Below are 18,456 nucleotides of genomic sequence, written 5' to 3' on the forward strand. Positions count from 1 at the left end.
TACATATCGAAAATTGAGTGAAGTGTTACATATAGTTACATGCTATACCTTAACGTTTACGTGATCAAACAAGATTGATCTATACCAAATGAGACATGCACATGAGGCAGATGTGAAGGAGGCAATCTAACAATATAACCATAATTTTAAGTTAAAATGAAAAATATTAAACAAAGTGTTAGTTCTCTTGTTGAACGGTAAATAGAGCAAGTTGTCTTGAAAGACAACGTCGATTCGCGATTGCTTTTATTAGTTTCTGGAGCTTCACAATTTGAAGTAAGTTAGCCAGTAAGAAGTGACCTTTTTTCCATTTTGACGAGAATATATACTTCTGCAATGTCTCGGCAAATCTTAAAGCATCGTCACATTTTTTGAATGCCAGTGTCCTCTTAATAAGACCTTTAAACGATCGAAATTTTCACTTTAGACACTTTTTGGGGGCCAGGGCACCGAGAAAAGAGGTATAATTTACAGTAAATAAGGGAAATAAATTTAGGGACCTTGATTACTGTCTGCTTAACAAATGGTGCCCACTTAATACGATGTCAACTCGATTTAGCTTGACTGTTCCGTTGCAAGCGCCCCTAGATGTAGATCAAAACAACTTTTAACGGCGCCTAATCCCTCTAGTCTGGACTTGTTACTTAGCTAGAGTCTTCATTCCCCCATGGTCAGCGTTAAATCGGCACCGCTGACCAAGTAAAGTGAAGACTCTGCAGGGAGATTGTACCGCTTGTTTAAAGAAAAAAGGGAGGGTTCCAAGTGCTTTACATCGATGGGATTGTTTGTTTCTTCCGGAAGCATTTTCAGTTAACAAAAGTTCAAGACCATTATCATCACTTGAATTAGACGTAATAATTTTAAGTTAGGTGCAGTCGTCATCTAAAAATCTTACAGGTGACACCAGATCCATCAAGCGTGGAAGGGTGACGATGGAGTGGAAAGTGGTCCACTGGCGTGTGTAACGACCTATAAATGAAATGTCTTGTCCATAAACTGTCTGGTGTCCCTTATTAGCGACCTTTAGATCGGAGTACAATTACGAGATACCATATGTACTGAGTAAGAGTACGACTTTTTAAACCTAGTTCTTTTGTTTTCGATTATCACGTTTCACGCCAGTCTCGTACCGATAGTCTTCTTTTCAACTGGTCAGCAACAGGGAGGAGTGAGGGCCCTGGAAACGTAAAAAAAAACGTAAAAACTGGATTGAAATTCGAAACTGCTATTGGGATTCAATCTCGTAATCAAACTGCTATCTAAAGTTCGCTATTATTTAAATCAATGTCCCGAAAATACCATTCTTTTAATGTCCACTATCTAAATAGGAGTGGTTTGGTGGCCTTATAGTTAGTGCACTAGACGAGAGGTCTCGAGAGGACTGGTTCGAGCCCTGGATGGGCCGGGTCTCAGGCCGGGTCATATGTTGTGTTCTTGGGCAAGACACTTAACTCTTACAAGCCGTGCTACTTTCTCCGCACAAAAGTATGGTTGGCTTCTGATCGGTATTGTGACAAAACGCATAGGGAATTTCGAAGCAGCAATATTCTTGGCCACTTTTTGCTACAGAAACTAGAACAATCTTCATCTTCCTCTTCTAGCCCGTAAACCTTTTCTTCAAAAAGACCCGCCCTTTGTAACTTGAAGTTAAGAAAAGGCCCCTCTCGCCCAAGCTCACCTAGCCTCATCCCAAAGCCCCTCAGCGTATTTAAGAAAATCTAAATCAGGATTTGTTTTTTTTAGGCGTAGCTTTATGTTTTTTATGATTTGTCCCTCAAACACAGTTATTTTTTGGCAAGGGCGCTAACAGATTTATGATATGAAATATGACCCGTCCCTAATACCCCCTACCTCTGTAACCCTCCCCCCTCCCTTGTCCTCTCCCTACCCCCCTCCTAACCAGAAGTACTTGATTGAAAAGGAAAGAACTAAGCTCCCCGAATACTTGAAAGAGCTCTTAAAGTTGGTCTATCACGGCATCAGGACTGAGTCATACTCCGTCTAATTCGCCCTCAAATTGGAACACCCTTGTTACTTGAAAGCATCTTCGTACCCTTATATCTTCCTATCTCAGTAAATTGGAATTCAAGCTGGGTTTTCCGTCGATTTCAGAACAATTATATGCATTTATTCAGAATAACCCTTTTAACCCCCTTCCAGGATACAAAACCCAAAACTGTCAACTTTTTCACGGAAACACTTTTAAATCTTCATGATTCTGTCGTAGGAACTCTGTGAACAACTCACAAAAACTCCGCTGCAGATTTTTAGTGGATTTCTTATATTTTAATTCAATTATATGGTAGCAGTCCGTTACTTGATCTTAAACAATTTATTTACCTATATTAATTCCAACTTGACGGGTTAATTAATCTGATAGTGCGAACATTTCATTCATTTGAACAATTTATCTCAACGTAGATAATACTCTTTCCCTTGATTCTAAAAAAAGCATCTTGCCTACAACAATAATTTTGCACGAAGCTGAGCTCTTTGCAACCCTGCACAAATGTTCTATATATAAAAATACTACGATTAAAGTTACACAAAAAAATTACTATTAAGGCCCTTAAAGGAAGCTTATTGAGCTGCAAAAATAACGTTCATAAGAAAGCTTCCGCAGTCTGCAGACAATTTCGAAACAGTTCATGTTAGAACACGCTTTACTCATCGGCATAAAAAAGGCTCTTCTTTTTCTCTGATTGGTCCAAAATGATCTTTATCCAGTCCCTATAAAGTGTCTTGGGAATTAAAATCGTGGGAGGGAATGTAAAGAATCTATTCTACAGGTTAAGTAAACGGATCTTAACTTTCTCCTGCAAACCGGTTTGGTTTTCTGTAGTGAGCGGAAGAGTCCTGCAGTAGAGAACGAACCAAGGTTGCTCACTTAAGGTAAGCCTTGATAATTTAGTCAAAACAGCACCTATATTAATGTGATAGAGCCATAAGTTCCTTCTGTACGTCTGGTTGTAGTTTTTCAAGGAAATTTCATTTCCCTTTCACAAGTGGTTTCTTTCTCGTGACTAAGTTGCAGATGAATTGGTATACGCCCCCTCGTAATCATTTCATTCAATCTTTCGATCGATTTGTATGATGGAATTTGTTTCTCGTTTAGCAAGAAAAACCATTAAATAGAAAAAGCTGTAGCTCAGTATCGTTCAAGTTGCTCTTGTAGATTTTTGTCTTTAACTCTTTGCTCGTACGACTGATTTGGCAAAGTAACAAGACAGGCTTCCAGGTTTCAATTCCTGCACGACTGCACTTGCTATTTCACCTAAATTTTACAAGCAGCAGTTACTAGGCCTTCAAATTTGATAGCGACTGATGTGAACAGAAAATAAAATCGGTGCCTAACTTTGGATTGATGTTTTCATATTCAATTCTGTTCAAACCAGATTTATCTTAAGATACACGAATGATCGTTCTTGAATCAGCTTAACGTTAAAGATTTTTAAAGACATGCTATTCTCGCGGTGTGCGTTTGTAAATCTACCCACTAGGTCAAAAACTCCTTGATAGCTTGAAGGATTTCATAAGAAACATCTGTAAGCTGATCTTAAAATACAAGAATGCGAGATGTCACCGTGCAGTTAAACAAGATAAATCAATTATTGTACATCAAAAATGAAATTCCGGTCATTTAGAGAATCATATAAATGTTCAAGACTGTATTTCTGAATCAGCAAATTGACGCAAGATTGCGCTTAAACGTCGCAATAGGTGAAAGAACTTTGCAACTACTACTTTGCTGTGAAGTACTGGGAATAGCACCTTTGCACTCTTTCATCCTTATTTGGCTTTCTCGAGTTAAGGCCCCTTTGGGCTAAAAATATTCGAGTGACTCTGGACAAGAATAAGCCTGTTCTCCCTCTTTTGATAAAATGCCTGCGCGCGCAGGAAAAACCATGACATATTAAACGCTGCATACATTATCTGTATCTGATGCAAAATGATAACTTCACTCGCAAATATAAGCTTTCCAGTGTAAAAATGATTTTTTAACCGGCATGTAAAGAGGATTCTATCTTTAGCAGAAAAATCAGTGTGTTGGTTTACCATGATAACAGTGGTTTGTTGAATTCAGCTTAATATTTCCGCATTGCAACAGTTTCTGGTTGCTGAAATATATATCTTCTAATATTTCAATACAGTTTCAACTTCCTTTACTTTCTTAAAAATAATTTTTAAATGAGTAAATTTGAAACCTTGGCTGTAAATTTGAATATGTGTGAGGGGATCTAGTCGCATTTATTCAGTCAAGCACAAGTTTATGGGTATAGTTCTTTCTAGATAGTTTACTGAAAATCGATTGATGAAAATATGCTGGACTTTAAAGGATTTAAGGTCAGTTTCATATTCCTTTATTTTGTACTCTCTGATAAAATCTTTCTCGAATCTAATATATTGATTTTGCTAGTTTCAAAAGAATCTAGTTTTGTGAGACAAATATATGTTTTATAGGCGATGTATCGGCAGCAGTAAAATGTAAAATACCGATTTTTTAAAACTTAAAACTGAGTTCGAAATTACTTACTACACAATCGAGAATTTCAACGAGATGCCATGATCAAAACTAAATTTTTAACTGAACAAAATACTGTGACAAAATGATAAAAAGATGGTGAAAATAATAGATACTTTTGAATTCATGTCATCAGTATACATATATATTTATACCACTGAAATGGAAGATAAGCTAAGGAAGAAACAGAAAAATATCGAGTTATCAGACTTCGAATTCCACCTGCATAATAAACATTTTTTTTTACTTAGACGAGGTCAAACATGTAACCTTCAATGTCTTCAATAAGGGTCTACAATTGATAAAAAAATTTGTAAAAAAAAAAATTGAGCTAGAGAATTTTGAAATAGAACGCGGAAACTGTTTGGACAATTAAGTTTAGCCTGGATTGAAAATGCTCGCTTGTTCAATTCTAACTTATCACAAAATACGCCTTTCTACATGATTTTTTTTTTGTGTGTGTGTGTGTGTGTGTGTGTGTGTTAAGCCGTTTTTATACCGAAATCTGGCTCTGTTTTTCTTGGAAAGGATTTAGGATTAACTCGATATCTGGTGACTTGCGAGTTAAGCTGCTACCATTAATTTAAGGTTGTAATCTTTTTTTAGAAATGAAGTTTCTCTCTCGATAAACTAGTACTGCTTTTTAGGCCAAAAATTGATTCTTCCCTTTTTAATTTCAAAATGGCGGGACCACTTCGAACGGATCCGGCAAATAACAAACTTACAAAGTGTTAATGAGTCAGAATCCCCCTTTAAATTGTTCTAGTTATTAAATTACGAACCGAAATCTTGATATGTAAATATAGCTTAAACAAATTCAAGCTTTCTACAACCGTCTACTTGAAACTGACAGTTCCCAAATAGGTTCGATGCACTGAATTCTTTGTTTTTGTTTCGTTAAAAAGCAAGCTTACATATTTGGCTGAAAAGTCGAATCCTTATTGCTTTACTGCGCAGAAAATGTTTCCGCGAACAGGAGAATTGTGCTAAATTAGCTAAAATGTATCTCTACAGATTTTGTTAAATACGGACAAAATTTGTTAGAGAACCATCAGTTATTTAGCCGGCCAGGTTTGATTTACAACAAATATCTTGTAAGTAGTTATCTCAGAAGGCAATCAGCGGTTCGAAAGTGGTTATGTTTTGAACAATTCAGGAAAAAAATCAATTGTATTTCTTTAGCTTGAGAATACAGCCGCCTCATTCCTTTAATTAATTAAAATCAGTCAGCCTTGTCAGACATTATATTCATCACGCTATGGGAATAAATTGAGTGTCTGCGAAATAAAGTCAACTACGGATGTCTAAATGCAAGGAAATCTACGAATGGCGTCAAGGAATATATAAAATATGTCAAAATGATTCAAGATAAGATAGCACTCAACTTAATAACAAATTCAGATTTGAAACAATTAGTTTTGTTCCTGAAAGGATCTGAAACAAGGTCAAACTTTAACCCTCCGTTCACCGCAAACGATGGATTTAGCTGACGAGTGTCAAAAAATATTATGAGTAACACGCAAAACCTTTTCTTTGTTAGGTAAGCGTGCTAAGCCTCGAACATACTTTCCCAAAGGCTTTGGTGCCTTGTAAGTCGTTAATTCGGTCGTAAAAGGGCAGAAAAAAACTTAATTGGCAAATTTACAGCTGGCATAATTAAAAGCACTTACTTTCGCAGCGGGGTAACTGAAAACATTGGGTGCATTCAATTCTCAAGCAATCATGCAGAGCGCTAACTCTCTGCTGAATCGACATTGTCTCTTACGGAATGTGTCTGCCAATTGGAAAGACTGTCTGTTTTCTAATTTTGGAAGCGGAAGAAACTGTCAACTGTCAATCATATGTAATAATTAATAAATTCTGCTAGAAACATGGCTTTTGTTTTAATAAAGGCAAGGGTCTGCTGAGAGGTCGCCCATTCCATTTTTTTCACGTGCAAGATTTTTCCCACGAAACATAAGAAACGTGAGCAAAAATGTGTTCAATTTTTTTTTGTCATGCAAATTTGCAAATTATTTAAAGTTTTTAAACACCGTTGTCTCACAGACATCGACAGAGCAGAACTGGCACCCAATTTGCAGAGAGCTTGCATTTTAAAGGAATGCCCTTCACTTTTTTACAGGCATTAATATGCACTCGAAATAAATCAAAATAAGTATTTGAATAATATAAATTGGTGAACAAGGTATTGCTTGTGTTGCTCACAAAGTAGCGTGATTTTGTTTGATAAAATTATTAAATCAGTCTTAAATTATAAACAGAGTCGTTTATTAATGAATCAAAGAAATTGAAAACATACCAATTGTGACTTTACTTGACCTTGGGTTGCGTGAGATCTCAAACTGCATTCAAGTATAGCGTGACAGGTTCTTTAATTAACTCCTCCGAACGAAGTCACTGCAGCAGTCTGCAACAGTACCGCTTAGAATAAGCAATCCTTTTCGGTCTATTTTGCTCAGGTAGCCTTCATGAATTCATTCCTCCAAATAACACTTGTTCTGCAAGTTAAGAAGGCACCATAACTTAACAATCTTTAAGTGTCTGGCACTGTTGGATCTGCGACGATCGAGACCCATTCGTTATCTCTAACCATTACATTACTGTTACAAGAAGGTGTTGCGTTTTGCAAATACAAGGTAAGTTGTAATTTTCTTTTGCAAGTGTTGCATTTAGCTGGGAACATTTTTCACACAACTACACATTGTTGTCGATCGCCTACAGTTCTTCGTCTTTTTAATTACGGCAATAATTAGAAGGATAAATTCTAAACACTGAATAAGTAAGTAATGGCTACAAACTATCAAAATGATCTTCACAATTCTTATCATTAGATCGGAATTGCTTTCAATACCGCCGATATACCGGCTTTATTCATTATCGCAAATGTTTTAGAGTTTTGCGAGGTTTGCTGTACATATTGCAACATATTAAAAGGTATTTGGTCGCCCGGGGGTCACAGAATATGCCTTTACGCATTTCTGAGCAGAACCCATAGCGTCGCTAACTATTTTGATTGTCGAAGGTGGTGAATTGGCCACCCATCCATTTATTTGCCATTATTTCCTTGGAAAACAAAATTCGATTGCCCGATGAGGGACAAGTTGAAATTTTAGACAATAAAAGCCGGTGTATTATGAACATTATTTGACGTCAGCTCTCGAAATAGTGTTGTAATTGGCGGGTAATTACAATTTATACCCGTGATGTGTGGGTGTTCATTGCTTTTAAATAGAGAAATTATTAGTTATTGCTTTGATAATCTTTACGGGCGCGTGCGTTAAAAAACTTGTTACAATTCGTGCTTGCAGACTATTAAAGGCTTGGATTAATTCAGCTGTGAAGTTCTGCTTGATGGCAGTGCTCGTAAAAACGGCTTCTGCGCGTAGATTCTTGTGAATTTTATCTTATTCACTCAAGTTCTGCAAAAAATTCTCATTTAACCGCCATAATGCATATGTTTGCTGTTGCGATCAGCAAAAATGGCGTATAGTGCACAAAATTCTGTCTCAGATTTACTAAAAGCATCCAGAATACAATAACGATTCTTCACGATTTTCTTTTAATAAATGAACAAACAAACAAACAAGCAAATAAATAAATAAATAAATAAATAAGTAAATAAATAAACAAATATTTAAACATACAAACACAACGTCTGAGAAGACAAAAAATTTAGTTTTCTCAAGATAAAGTTGACATTTGACACTAAATAACGTCATAAAAATTTTGTGAATGCAATCAAACAGAGCTAGCCAAAAAGTGAAGCAGATTTTGTCATGCCATTACGAAGCATGACGCAAAGCCTAGGGTATTAAATTGTTTAGCCGGAATCACTAATCGTTATCAATATAATATTGTCTGGATAAGGGTGCTGAAATTTCAGTTAAATATTTTTGCGATTTATCAGCTACCAGTTAAATTTTACCCCATCTTTTTAGCTCTCAGTTAATTTTGCAGGATTTGCAGATTTCTCAGGCGACAGTCAAAATTTTGGCCAGTTCTAAGCTATCAGTTAACCCCAACCAGAATCATATAAACTTAGCCAGACCAAACGAATTAAAGACGAGGATTTCGTTCCTAAGTCAGCTCACTTCCGAAACCTGATCTAACGAAGCAAACTTTAGTCCATGTGGCGAATTTTAAAACTACGTCATCAAGTTTAACCCCTTGACGTGCGCTTTTTGCACGTGCCACAACTTTATCTGTGATTGGTTCAAAAAAACTCGCGCCACAAACAGAAATAAAATCCCAAATTTCACTTTTGAAATTGCAGACTGGGTTGAGGTTACAACCACCTTGTCACCTCAAAGGCTTCATTTGATTGGTCACACTGTGTGTGACCAATTAATTTCACTGCTTAATTCCATCCTTAGAGAACCACCTTGGACCACCTTGTAGATTGAGCATAATACAAGTATTGCATAAAATAGTACTGCTCAATAGCTTAAAAGTAAGAACCACCTTGTACGCAGCATAATAAACAGTACCACATGAAAGTACTGCTCAATAGCTTTTATTTGAATGGTCACACACTAGAGTTTCATCCACAGACTTTAAAGTTAGAACCACCTTGTGCAGCATAATAAACAATACGACAACTAATAGCCTTCAGTGCAAGCGTTCTCCGTTTGCGCGCGAGACTATTATAATTAGGTAGCGATCGAGAAGATTCGCCGCCATGTTTACTGTACATTTAGCCTCACTCCTTCTCCCTGGGACGCGTTTTCTTCTCTCACCAATCCTCTACAGAGTACGAATCCAAGATGGCGCCGGCTCCGCCTGATCAGAATGCGTTCGCTCGCTAAAATACGACAGCATTGCAGGCTAGTGAACTTATTGTTTGCATTTTACTTGTTTCAAAGTTCTCTCTACTGGCTCCCAAACTTTCTGAATGAATAAGTTTGAGATTCAAGTTTATGAATGTATCATAAACGTTTCATGAGGCGTTCCCTTTTAATATATTTTCCTTCCTTTAAAATTTGTTGGGGTTTTTTTTTTTGTTTTTTATCAAGTTCATACTTATTTGTAGTCGGTTTATACCAGCACCAAGATGACGAAAGTAATTTTAATTTATTATGTAATATTATTTGAAATATGCATTTTTCATTTGAACGTATTTACCCACAAAATGTATTCCAACAAAAGTTTATCAAAGTTATTTAACCTATTGAATGACTTAGAAAAAGGTCGCCAAAACCACGTATATTTCGCCGAGATTTTGGCATGAATTTAAACTTCTGTTGCATGTGCAATAGATTAGGAACTTCTTGTAACTGTATAGTAAGAAATGATTAATGCAAGTCCGAAACTATCTTCATAGATAAAGCAAAACTTCCGCAAAACTCAAAGTTTCGTTCGCGACCCGAGACCGAACTTGCCGAGGCAAGTTTGACCGCAGTTTGGTTCATTACGGAATAGGAATTTACGGAACTTTTTGACAATTTTACCCAGTTTTGTACCATTTTGCCAATGAAGAGTAGTTTCACTATCAACGTATAATTACTAGCATTCTTTATGGATTATCTATGCAAGCATCCCGCCAGTTTCGAAACATACGAGGCCTTAACAAAATGACGTTTTCTCAATGCTTCACGCTTAATTAGCAAGCGAAAGTAAATAAAACATTTTTTAAGGCGCCAGTATACTTCAAAGTCAGTTCATTAGCTCGACCTTCACGAAAGAATAATTGCTTGCAGCGAGGTTTGATTTCTCAAAACAATGAACTTATTTCGGGCTTGAACGAAGCTAAAAGTGCGTTTACGTCATATAAGCCTTAAGCGGGATTCTCCCTGCCAAGTAAACAGGAACTTAATCAAAACAAAGAACTTTAAAATAACTTAATTCATTCATAAAATCTGTCGTCATGAAAGATTCATTCATTGGATGAAACGTCAGTCTTATCTACTTTCTTCAAGAGGTACGGAGTCTATTTAACTTTCGAACTGCTTTCTACACCCATATATGTTTCACAGATCGGTATAATTGTGTCTCAGTATTGTGAAAGCATTCTCCTTTCGATTCACACCAAGGATCCAAAAGCAACTGGTCAAGAGTGAAGTCAGTCACGTCTGTAAGTAATTTATGGATAATTTCTTTAACATTACTTTTTCATTTTTATAGGTTTATTTTAAATAGAACTTGCTATAAAACGGGGAAAAAGTAACATTTAGACAATTTTCCGCCTAAAAGCAATGTTTTACGCTCAATTTTCGCCCTCTGTTTTGGGCTATCAGTTCTGTCATAGTATAATAGTATATACTCTTGCAGATTTAACGCTGTTACATTTCGGTTTTAATTTGCTTATTTACCTCGTCCAGGAGATATTGGAGGTCGTGGAAAACAATTCAATGAAATACATAGTTTTTGATATAAGAGGTCTTTATAATGAATTAATTCATTCTAAGACCAGCTCACGGCACTAAGGTGGTTTTTGCTCTACTCTCCCGCTCGGCTCACGCGTTGACTTTCATTCATCAAATTCAAAGAGCTTTAGCTTCAACACTTTTGCTGTTTTACTTTTTCAGAAGAGGCTTTCGATAAACTACTATCGAAAGACAATTCCGAGAAAATTCACTAGCGTCGGAGAATTAACAATGAACTAGCAGTATCACGGATAGCCGTAACGAAGATTTTTGAAGTCGGGAATGCTTCGAATCAATGAAACGCTTTCTGGCTTTGATCAGAGGCACAGTCTCTTGGGGTGTGGAATTGATAGGAAGAAATTATCTGTAATTTTCTTGACTGGGCTTAAACGGAATAAGTAATGCAAATATCAGAGAATGAATGAACATTTCACAACTGAAGTATCGAAAGTCGGTAGGCATTTTCGTCACAACGATGCATAACTCTTCGACGAGAAGCACACTGCTACAAAACGTTTGATGGAGTGGTGAAATCAGGCATCTTGCGTTGTTTCAAAGCAACCCTTCAGATTATTTCACTTTGAGAGCAATATTTAAGGCCGAATATGTAACACTTATGTTTCTGCTTTTAGTCTCTACTTCACTGTGAAGTGCTTAATGGTGAAACTAGACTAGGTCTTTCAAAGAAAAAGCCTCACACGTTTCAAGACGCCCAATTAAAGTAATGGCCGCCGAAGCACACACGGACAATTCTTAGGGGACAGACCATGAACGTTATGACGCTCCTTAAATATTTAATTCCGTAACCGTTTATCAGTAGGATATCTAAAACGCGTTCATTCCCATTGTTTCGCCCCCTTTAATTTCTTAAAAATTCAAAATTTTTTTAAACCCCCCCCACCAACGCACACACATAAAAAAAAAAAAAAAAAAAAAGGTCGATGTGACATAGAGAGTAACGTTTTTCAGCCTGAGAAAAACGGTTCCATTCTAGGGTTTTTGAGTAGGCAAAAGGTGTAAAATACACTTTTGGTTAGCGCATAATGTGCACTAATTAGTACTCGAGCAGATCCGATATCACGACGTTTGTTGATCTCACAATTTCAGTTGTTTGATTTCATTGACCTTTATGCAAAAAACTTTAAAAATACCTAAGAACAGTTTTCAATAGCTGAAATTTTTTATGTCCTCAATTTGGCAGAGCGAAGGCCTGTGAATTCTTATTTTTATTTTTTTTAATTTTTAACCAATTTTAACCCCCAAAAGTTCATCTTTCCTTTAGCGCATTTTTTTAAGACACGTGAAAGCACCCTACCATCATTGATGATTCGGTACAAATTTGCAGTGCAAAGATCGACAACATTTTACATCGATAATAAACTAGTTTTTAAGTTCCTGTTACAGCATCAAACAGCAACAAACAAGGACTTTCAGAGTACTGATTACTCGTGATAAGGCCGATTTTTACCTTAGGCCTGTTACGTTGAAAGAACATGCCAGTTTTGTAAGAATTGGAAAGGTAACATCATTTTTACGAAAGCCTTGTAGTGTTAATATTCTTTGCCTAACGATTTATGATTACTGAATAGAATATTAGTATTATTATCTTTTCTTGTTTATTGTTATTAAAAGAATGTTATAAATGACCCCCCTTTGTCGGTAACAAATACTTTTAACTGAAACAGGCTTTAGTTGCTCTCTACTTTTCACTTCAGGCGAACGGTGTCGTGGGATCCTTTAACGTCCCTTTACAAATGGTTTTGCTTTTTAAGTTATTACCATCGTATTTTCACACGCATATTGCTAAAAAAGTAAATTGGGCAATATAACAATAAAAGACACATTGCAACTATAAAAATTGAAGATATATCTATTACATTAGTAAAAGACCTCTTTTATCGTTCAGTTCTGCCCCTGGGAATTGTGAATTTGCCGCGCCTCCCAAAGGCCTGCATGGCAAAACAAGGAATTAACATGTTTCCATAATTGTTTCATCGTTTTGCCATGGTTCCATGCTGTACGGAAACAGGGAATATTTCTGCGGTGAAACAGAAGCAAATTTTGCTTCTTGGAAACAAAAATTGACGCTGGAAACAATGCTTCCCGGGTGGCAAAACTGGGAAACATTGGGGAAACATGCGCGCGCTACGAGTGTTTCTGGAAACATGTTTCCTAGTTTTGAAAGGCCTTAAGTGCTCTCCCTCTTTTGGAAAAAATAGCACAACAAGGGTATGGTAAGGTCACATTCCATAGCTTAATGTCTTCGCCTTTGTCTCTAAGTGAATCAGGAATGCTCTTGGAATTAAGTTTATCTAAATGAGAAAGATCGTTTAAGAACGCTGTCAATTCGATCCATCCTGCTATTTGTTCTAGAAGACACATCCGCACAGCCCTATTACAAATATAGATAAAGATACACAAAGGAGTCGAACAGCTCTGTAGGATATCCATAGTTGTTCTAAAACCATTCTTGTGTTTTCATTTTTCTAGGCAAGTTCATTTCGATGGCTACCATGGCAACATATCCCCCTGTCTCTTCTTTGTACGATTTACCAATCTGGCCTCTTCCAAATAACTTCTACGATGACATGGACGACACGGAGTTCCCGTATCACTTCTTTTTATCAGCTAATGATGAGGGTCCTATGGATTTCCCAGTTATACCTGATATTGTGACAAACAATGGCAATGAGCACACAGATCTCAGTGACATAGAAATCACTCCCCTTTATACCCCACCTACGCCAGAACCTGAGCCGAGTCCAACCCAGAAACCAGAAGTGACGCAAGATTTCAGCAAACAGGAAACAAATTGTGTGACCGATAGTTTTAGCTTAGAAGAAGATGGGAGGATCAAATGCGAGGTGCACGAATGGCCATCTCCTGAAGAGGTACAGCAGCAGACAGCAACAGCAGAGCAACAACAACAACAGCAGCAACGTTTATAGGTTGGTGAGACTATTTTTCATTATTTTATCAGCAGTAAAAAAACTCCTATACGTTTTTCTGTAGTTCGTATGGTGTGATCGTCTCGAGTGAGGGTAGTTCTGAAAAGAACTGTTGTTGGTGACTGACGTTTTGACAGCCTAAGCGGAAGTCACTCTTACATAAGTTTTTTCTTCTGTATTACACAGAAGCTTTCTTTATGGCAATTTGTTCAAAGAACATTTTTTTGAAAAAGCTAGTCTAGAAACGGATCTAGAAACTAATTAAAGTTAGTTGAAGTTTGAAGTTAAGCAACTGAAGACGCAAAATCACCAGTAAGTTCACAATTAGGACAGGCAAAACGTCTTTTACCCGTATTTTGCTGTAACTTAAGAAAAGAAAGCAGAACCCGAAGTTTTGATTTCGTGCAAACAAAAGGAGACTTATCAATGACCGCGTGAGCTGAGTTACCATACTCGTGTGGAAATAATATCATCTAGACTGGTTTAAGGATCTACGCTGTATACTGACTGTATGAATTCAGCTTCAGTGGCATTTGGCAGGATATTCCCTCCGAGTACCAAATAGCATCATCACTAATATAATATTATCACCCAAACGATTTAGTAGTGTTTAGTAGTGTTACACACTGATTATCTAAAACCTCGACGATTAATGTTTGAAAGCCCACTTTGCTCAGTTTTGTACTAACGTAAGGTATATCAAACAGCAATCTGTCAGTCATGTTTATTCTTACATTTTCCTTTATCAGTTCTTTCAGAATGCGAGACAAAGATGGAAAGCGACGAAATACAACGACAAGAACCTATTTCAAAAGACGAAGAAACTTTGCCAAAGGATGGTAAGCTAAAAGAAAACGTTGAATTGACAACAGTAAAATGCTAATAATATTTTGAGCTGCAAAAAGGAACCTTTTATTGTACGTCAAGTATGATGTTTTTTTTTTTGTTTTTGTTTTTGTTTTGTTTGTTTTTTTAGGGGGGTGGGGGTGGCTTTGGGTCAGCTTTGAGAAAATGCGTTCTAACTCGTTTTCATGAAGCTTTATCAATTTACTTTTAAATAAAGATTTTACCTACCTACCTACCTACGTACTTCCTTGTCTGATTGCTTTGGAAGTCGACGTCTTGAGAGTCAGGACTTAAGCCTTATACCTGGAAGATCACACCAAACGAACAACGGATATTCCTCGGCTCAAAGCATTTACTATTGTATTAAACTGTCAGTTGTTTAGACTCAAAACATTTTTTTTTTTTTTTCAGAAGAACGACCTACCCGTCGCTCTCACCCTCGCTACGCACTTCGCAATATCCTGGGATCAACAGCAAGGCAAAGCAGACCAACAGGTAACTTTTATTTCATCAATTCTTCTTCATTTCTGGGGTGCTCAACTTGAAAAATGAAAAAAAAGGTTTAAATTTCGTTTTAAAGTAATATGGAAAAACAAACAGCAAAAAATAAAAGATCCTCTTGATAGCTTCTGTTTGAATGGTCACACACAAGGGATTCATCCACAGAATTAAAGTAAAAAGCTGGAACCACCTTGTGCAGCATAATAAACAGTGTCACATGAAAGAACTGCATAATAGCTTTCATTTGAATGGTTACACACTAGGGCTTCATCCACAAACCTAAAAGTTAGAACCACCTTGTACAGCATAATTAACTGCACCACTTGAAAGAACTGCTCAACAGCTTTCATTTGAATGGTCACACACTAGAGATTCATCCACAGAATTTGAAAGTAAGAATTTGTATAGCATAATAAACAGTACCACATCAGGGTACTACTCCATAGCTTTCATTTGAATCATCACACACTTGGGATTCATCCACAGACGGAAAAGTTAAAACCACCTTGTACAGTATAAATAACTGTACCACTTGAAAGTACAGTCCAATAGCTTTCGTTTAAATGGTCAAATATCGTTCAAAAAACGTCGTTCTTGAGCTAAATGCGAAATGCATGCTGTTATTGTAAAGTGTTTGCAAGGTGCACCGTGTTAAAGACCATTTTTCTTTTTTCTTTTTTCTTCCAGTGAGAAAAACAGTAACACTGTGGCAATTTCTCAAGGATCTTCTCGACAAGGACGAAAGCGACTGCGTAAGTTGGGTTTCAAAAGAAGAAGGAACATTTAAATTTGTGGACTCCAAGCAAGCTGCTAAACTCTGGGGCCAGAAGAAAAACAAGCGAAACATGACCTACGAGAAGTTGAGTCGAGCCCTACGATATTATTATGACCGACAAATTATGTTCCACGAAGAAGGACAAAAATTAATCTACAGGTTTGGGGATATTGTTATGAAAAATAGAAACCAAAGCGACGTGGAAGCTTCTTAAAGAACTTTGAAGAAGAAAATGCAAGAATCGGCCAAGGAACTTTAATCAGCTCGCTTTTGGATGGTTTAGTGATTTCTTTTGAACTTGAATCAAGATGTCTAATGACTGTATATTGCATGTAATTAGCTGATTGTGTCGCACATAAATATTTTATGTCCACTTTCAGAGTCTTTATAATGCAAGAGAGTACCTGAACGTTTCGAATGAAATGAAAGTTGATTCAACAAATTAATAATTCGAGTGATCATCAGAGCTTGTAACTCTAAATCAACTTTGGAGCTATATGCCGTGTAGATAACATTTTTAAATTTCTACATACATGAAAATTGAACAAAATATGCAAGGCCGTCAAAATAAAAATGTTTTTAATAGGTGTAAAAAAAGTCGACAGTTTTGTAGGAGAATTTTATTAGTTTAGAATGTAGAATATTTAGGATGACTAAGATAGAGAAAACCTGTTAGATACGAAAAACTTAAATGTACATTGATTTTTAATTGTTTTTATAATTATTGTGAAACCATCATCATCAAAATAAATCGTCATCTGTGAGATTTTAAAAAGTATATTATACTCGTTTGGATAGCTTTAATGGATTTTAGGATTTTATACCTACCTTTTATATTACTTCTTGTGACAGATATGATTCTGTAATTTATTGACTGCAGTGCAGTTATGATATTTTCCAGTATTTCTTGTATCAACCAAACACGCAGGACGTGTTTTCATTGGTTGATTGATTGACTGTTTGACAGATTGACTGATTGATTGGTAGATTGATTGATTGATTGACTGACTGACTGATTGACTGATGATTTTTTAAAGGGTTGTTTTGTAGTTTTTATAGCGACTGTAAATTTATCAATAAACGTTTTTGTAAATGAATGAATGTGAATGTTTCTGGCCTCAATTATAGTATTTTTAGCTTGCCCTCACTTCATTATCACATTGCGTTCACACGAAGCCTGTTTGAGGATAAAATCCCATCACCCACCTCCACCAACTAAGAAATAAAACTACTAACATACAAGCCAGTGTATGTCTTGTCCGTTGAAAATCACACACAATTACCTCAGTTCTACAAAATGTTTTTCTGCATATTGGTGATAATTTTCATGAATGTTACAAAAAAGTGATAGTATGTTTCCAAAAAAACATCAGGAAACGAACAGATTTATAAAGCAGGCTGGTCTAAAGTAAAATTTTGAAGTGTTTTTACATAGGTTATTTAGAAAATAATTTTGAGAAAATTATGAAATTTAGTATTCATTTAGTGTCCCTTTTTGGGACACCAATATGGCGGCCACAAAAAATTGTTTAGTAAGTAAAGTTGGTTCTTATAGCAATGTCATTCGCTTTTACAAAAGACGTCTAATTTTAAAACTGAATATTCTAGATGAAGCATTGACGTAGTACCAAACTTTGCATAGAAGGTTATGTTTTTTGTGTCTAAAATGTGTGAAAAGGGCAGCTTTGTATGACTAACAGTCTAGACTGTAGAATTTTGGTGCTCAGATGAAAACACTTAATATAATACAGTACAGGTTAACAAAAATCATCTCCTTCATGTACACTTTTCTTATACTGTAGGAAGGCTTAAAATTTTCTACATCATCTGTTTATAAATTGATAGGTTTTGGGCTGAAATTTTGACACAAACCTCGTTAAAATGACACAGTTTAAGGGGAAATTATTAACGAAGGTCACTTTTTCAAAGCTTACACTGGTTTTTAGTTCTTGATTGTATTTTATATTGAGGGTGTTTTTTTTTTTGTTCAAATTTTTCTGAAATATCTCGTTCGCGTTTCAAGGAATCCACAAACGCTCTCATTATCTCGTATATCTATGTTTAACGGTATTTTGCATTTTTTGGGTGATTTTTGGGGATGTTGGGAGAAGATAGTTTATTCGCAAAGGATTAGTTAAATTTAGAGGAATAAGAAATATTGAAGATTTCAATATTGTGTTTTTAAAATTATATTTTTTAGTTAAAAGTTGGAAGACGGACACCAGACAGTCCCCTGACAATCTGAGTGCTCTTGCGTGGGGGGTCGACTGTCTGGTGGTGTTTCCAAAATTTCTTTCTTTCTTCAATCCCTACTTTAAACCTCTTAAATTTCATTCAAATTCAGGTATAATGCCCCCTGAAATGATAAATAAACTAGGAATGACATTACAATCGCCGATGGGATAGACTAAAATAGTTCAAGCAAGGTATAAATGAACTCAGTGTTTCAAACAAACAACAAACCACTTATTATGTATAGACAGGCTAGTGGCTTCGCCACAA

General features: G+C 36.2%; 1 protein-coding gene across 1 annotated transcript; it reads left to right on the forward strand.

Annotated features, from left to right (window-relative positions):
* The first annotated feature begins 6,931 nt into the window (after positions 1–6,931).
* Positions 6,932–16,531, forward strand: LOC144628415 (uncharacterized). Its single transcript, XM_078486514.1, has 5 exons — positions 6,932–7,158; positions 13,375–13,824; positions 14,582–14,671; positions 15,090–15,173; positions 15,867–16,531. The coding sequence occupies exons 2-5, from the start codon at positions 13,389–13,391 to the stop codon at positions 16,166–16,168; spliced, it is 912 nt and encodes a 303-aa protein (XP_078342640.1). The 5' UTR covers positions 6,932–7,158; positions 13,375–13,388; the 3' UTR covers positions 16,169–16,531.
* Positions 16,532–18,456: the final 1,925 nt, after the last annotated feature.

This window comes from Oculina patagonica, chromosome 10 (genome assembly GCF_052425735.1).
Source record: "Oculina patagonica isolate OP01 chromosome 10, crgOcupat, whole genome shotgun sequence".
Taxonomy (NCBI): Eukaryota; Metazoa; Cnidaria; class Anthozoa; order Scleractinia; family Oculinidae; genus Oculina; species Oculina patagonica.

Bases quoted from the DNA above. Each gene is read 5' to 3' on its own strand.
- LOC144628415 (XM_078486514.1), top strand. From the start codon at position 13,389: ATGGCTACCATGGCAACATATCCCCCTGTCTCTTCTTTGTACGATTTA. The intron at 13,825-14,581 runs GTTTATAGGTTG...TTCCTTTATCAG, and splicing joins ACAACAACAACAGCAGCAAC to TTCTTTCAGAATGCGAGACA. The intron at 14,672-15,089 runs GTAAGCTAAAAG...TTTTTTTTTCAG, and splicing joins AGAAACTTTGCCAAAGGATG to AAGAACGACCTACCCGTCGC.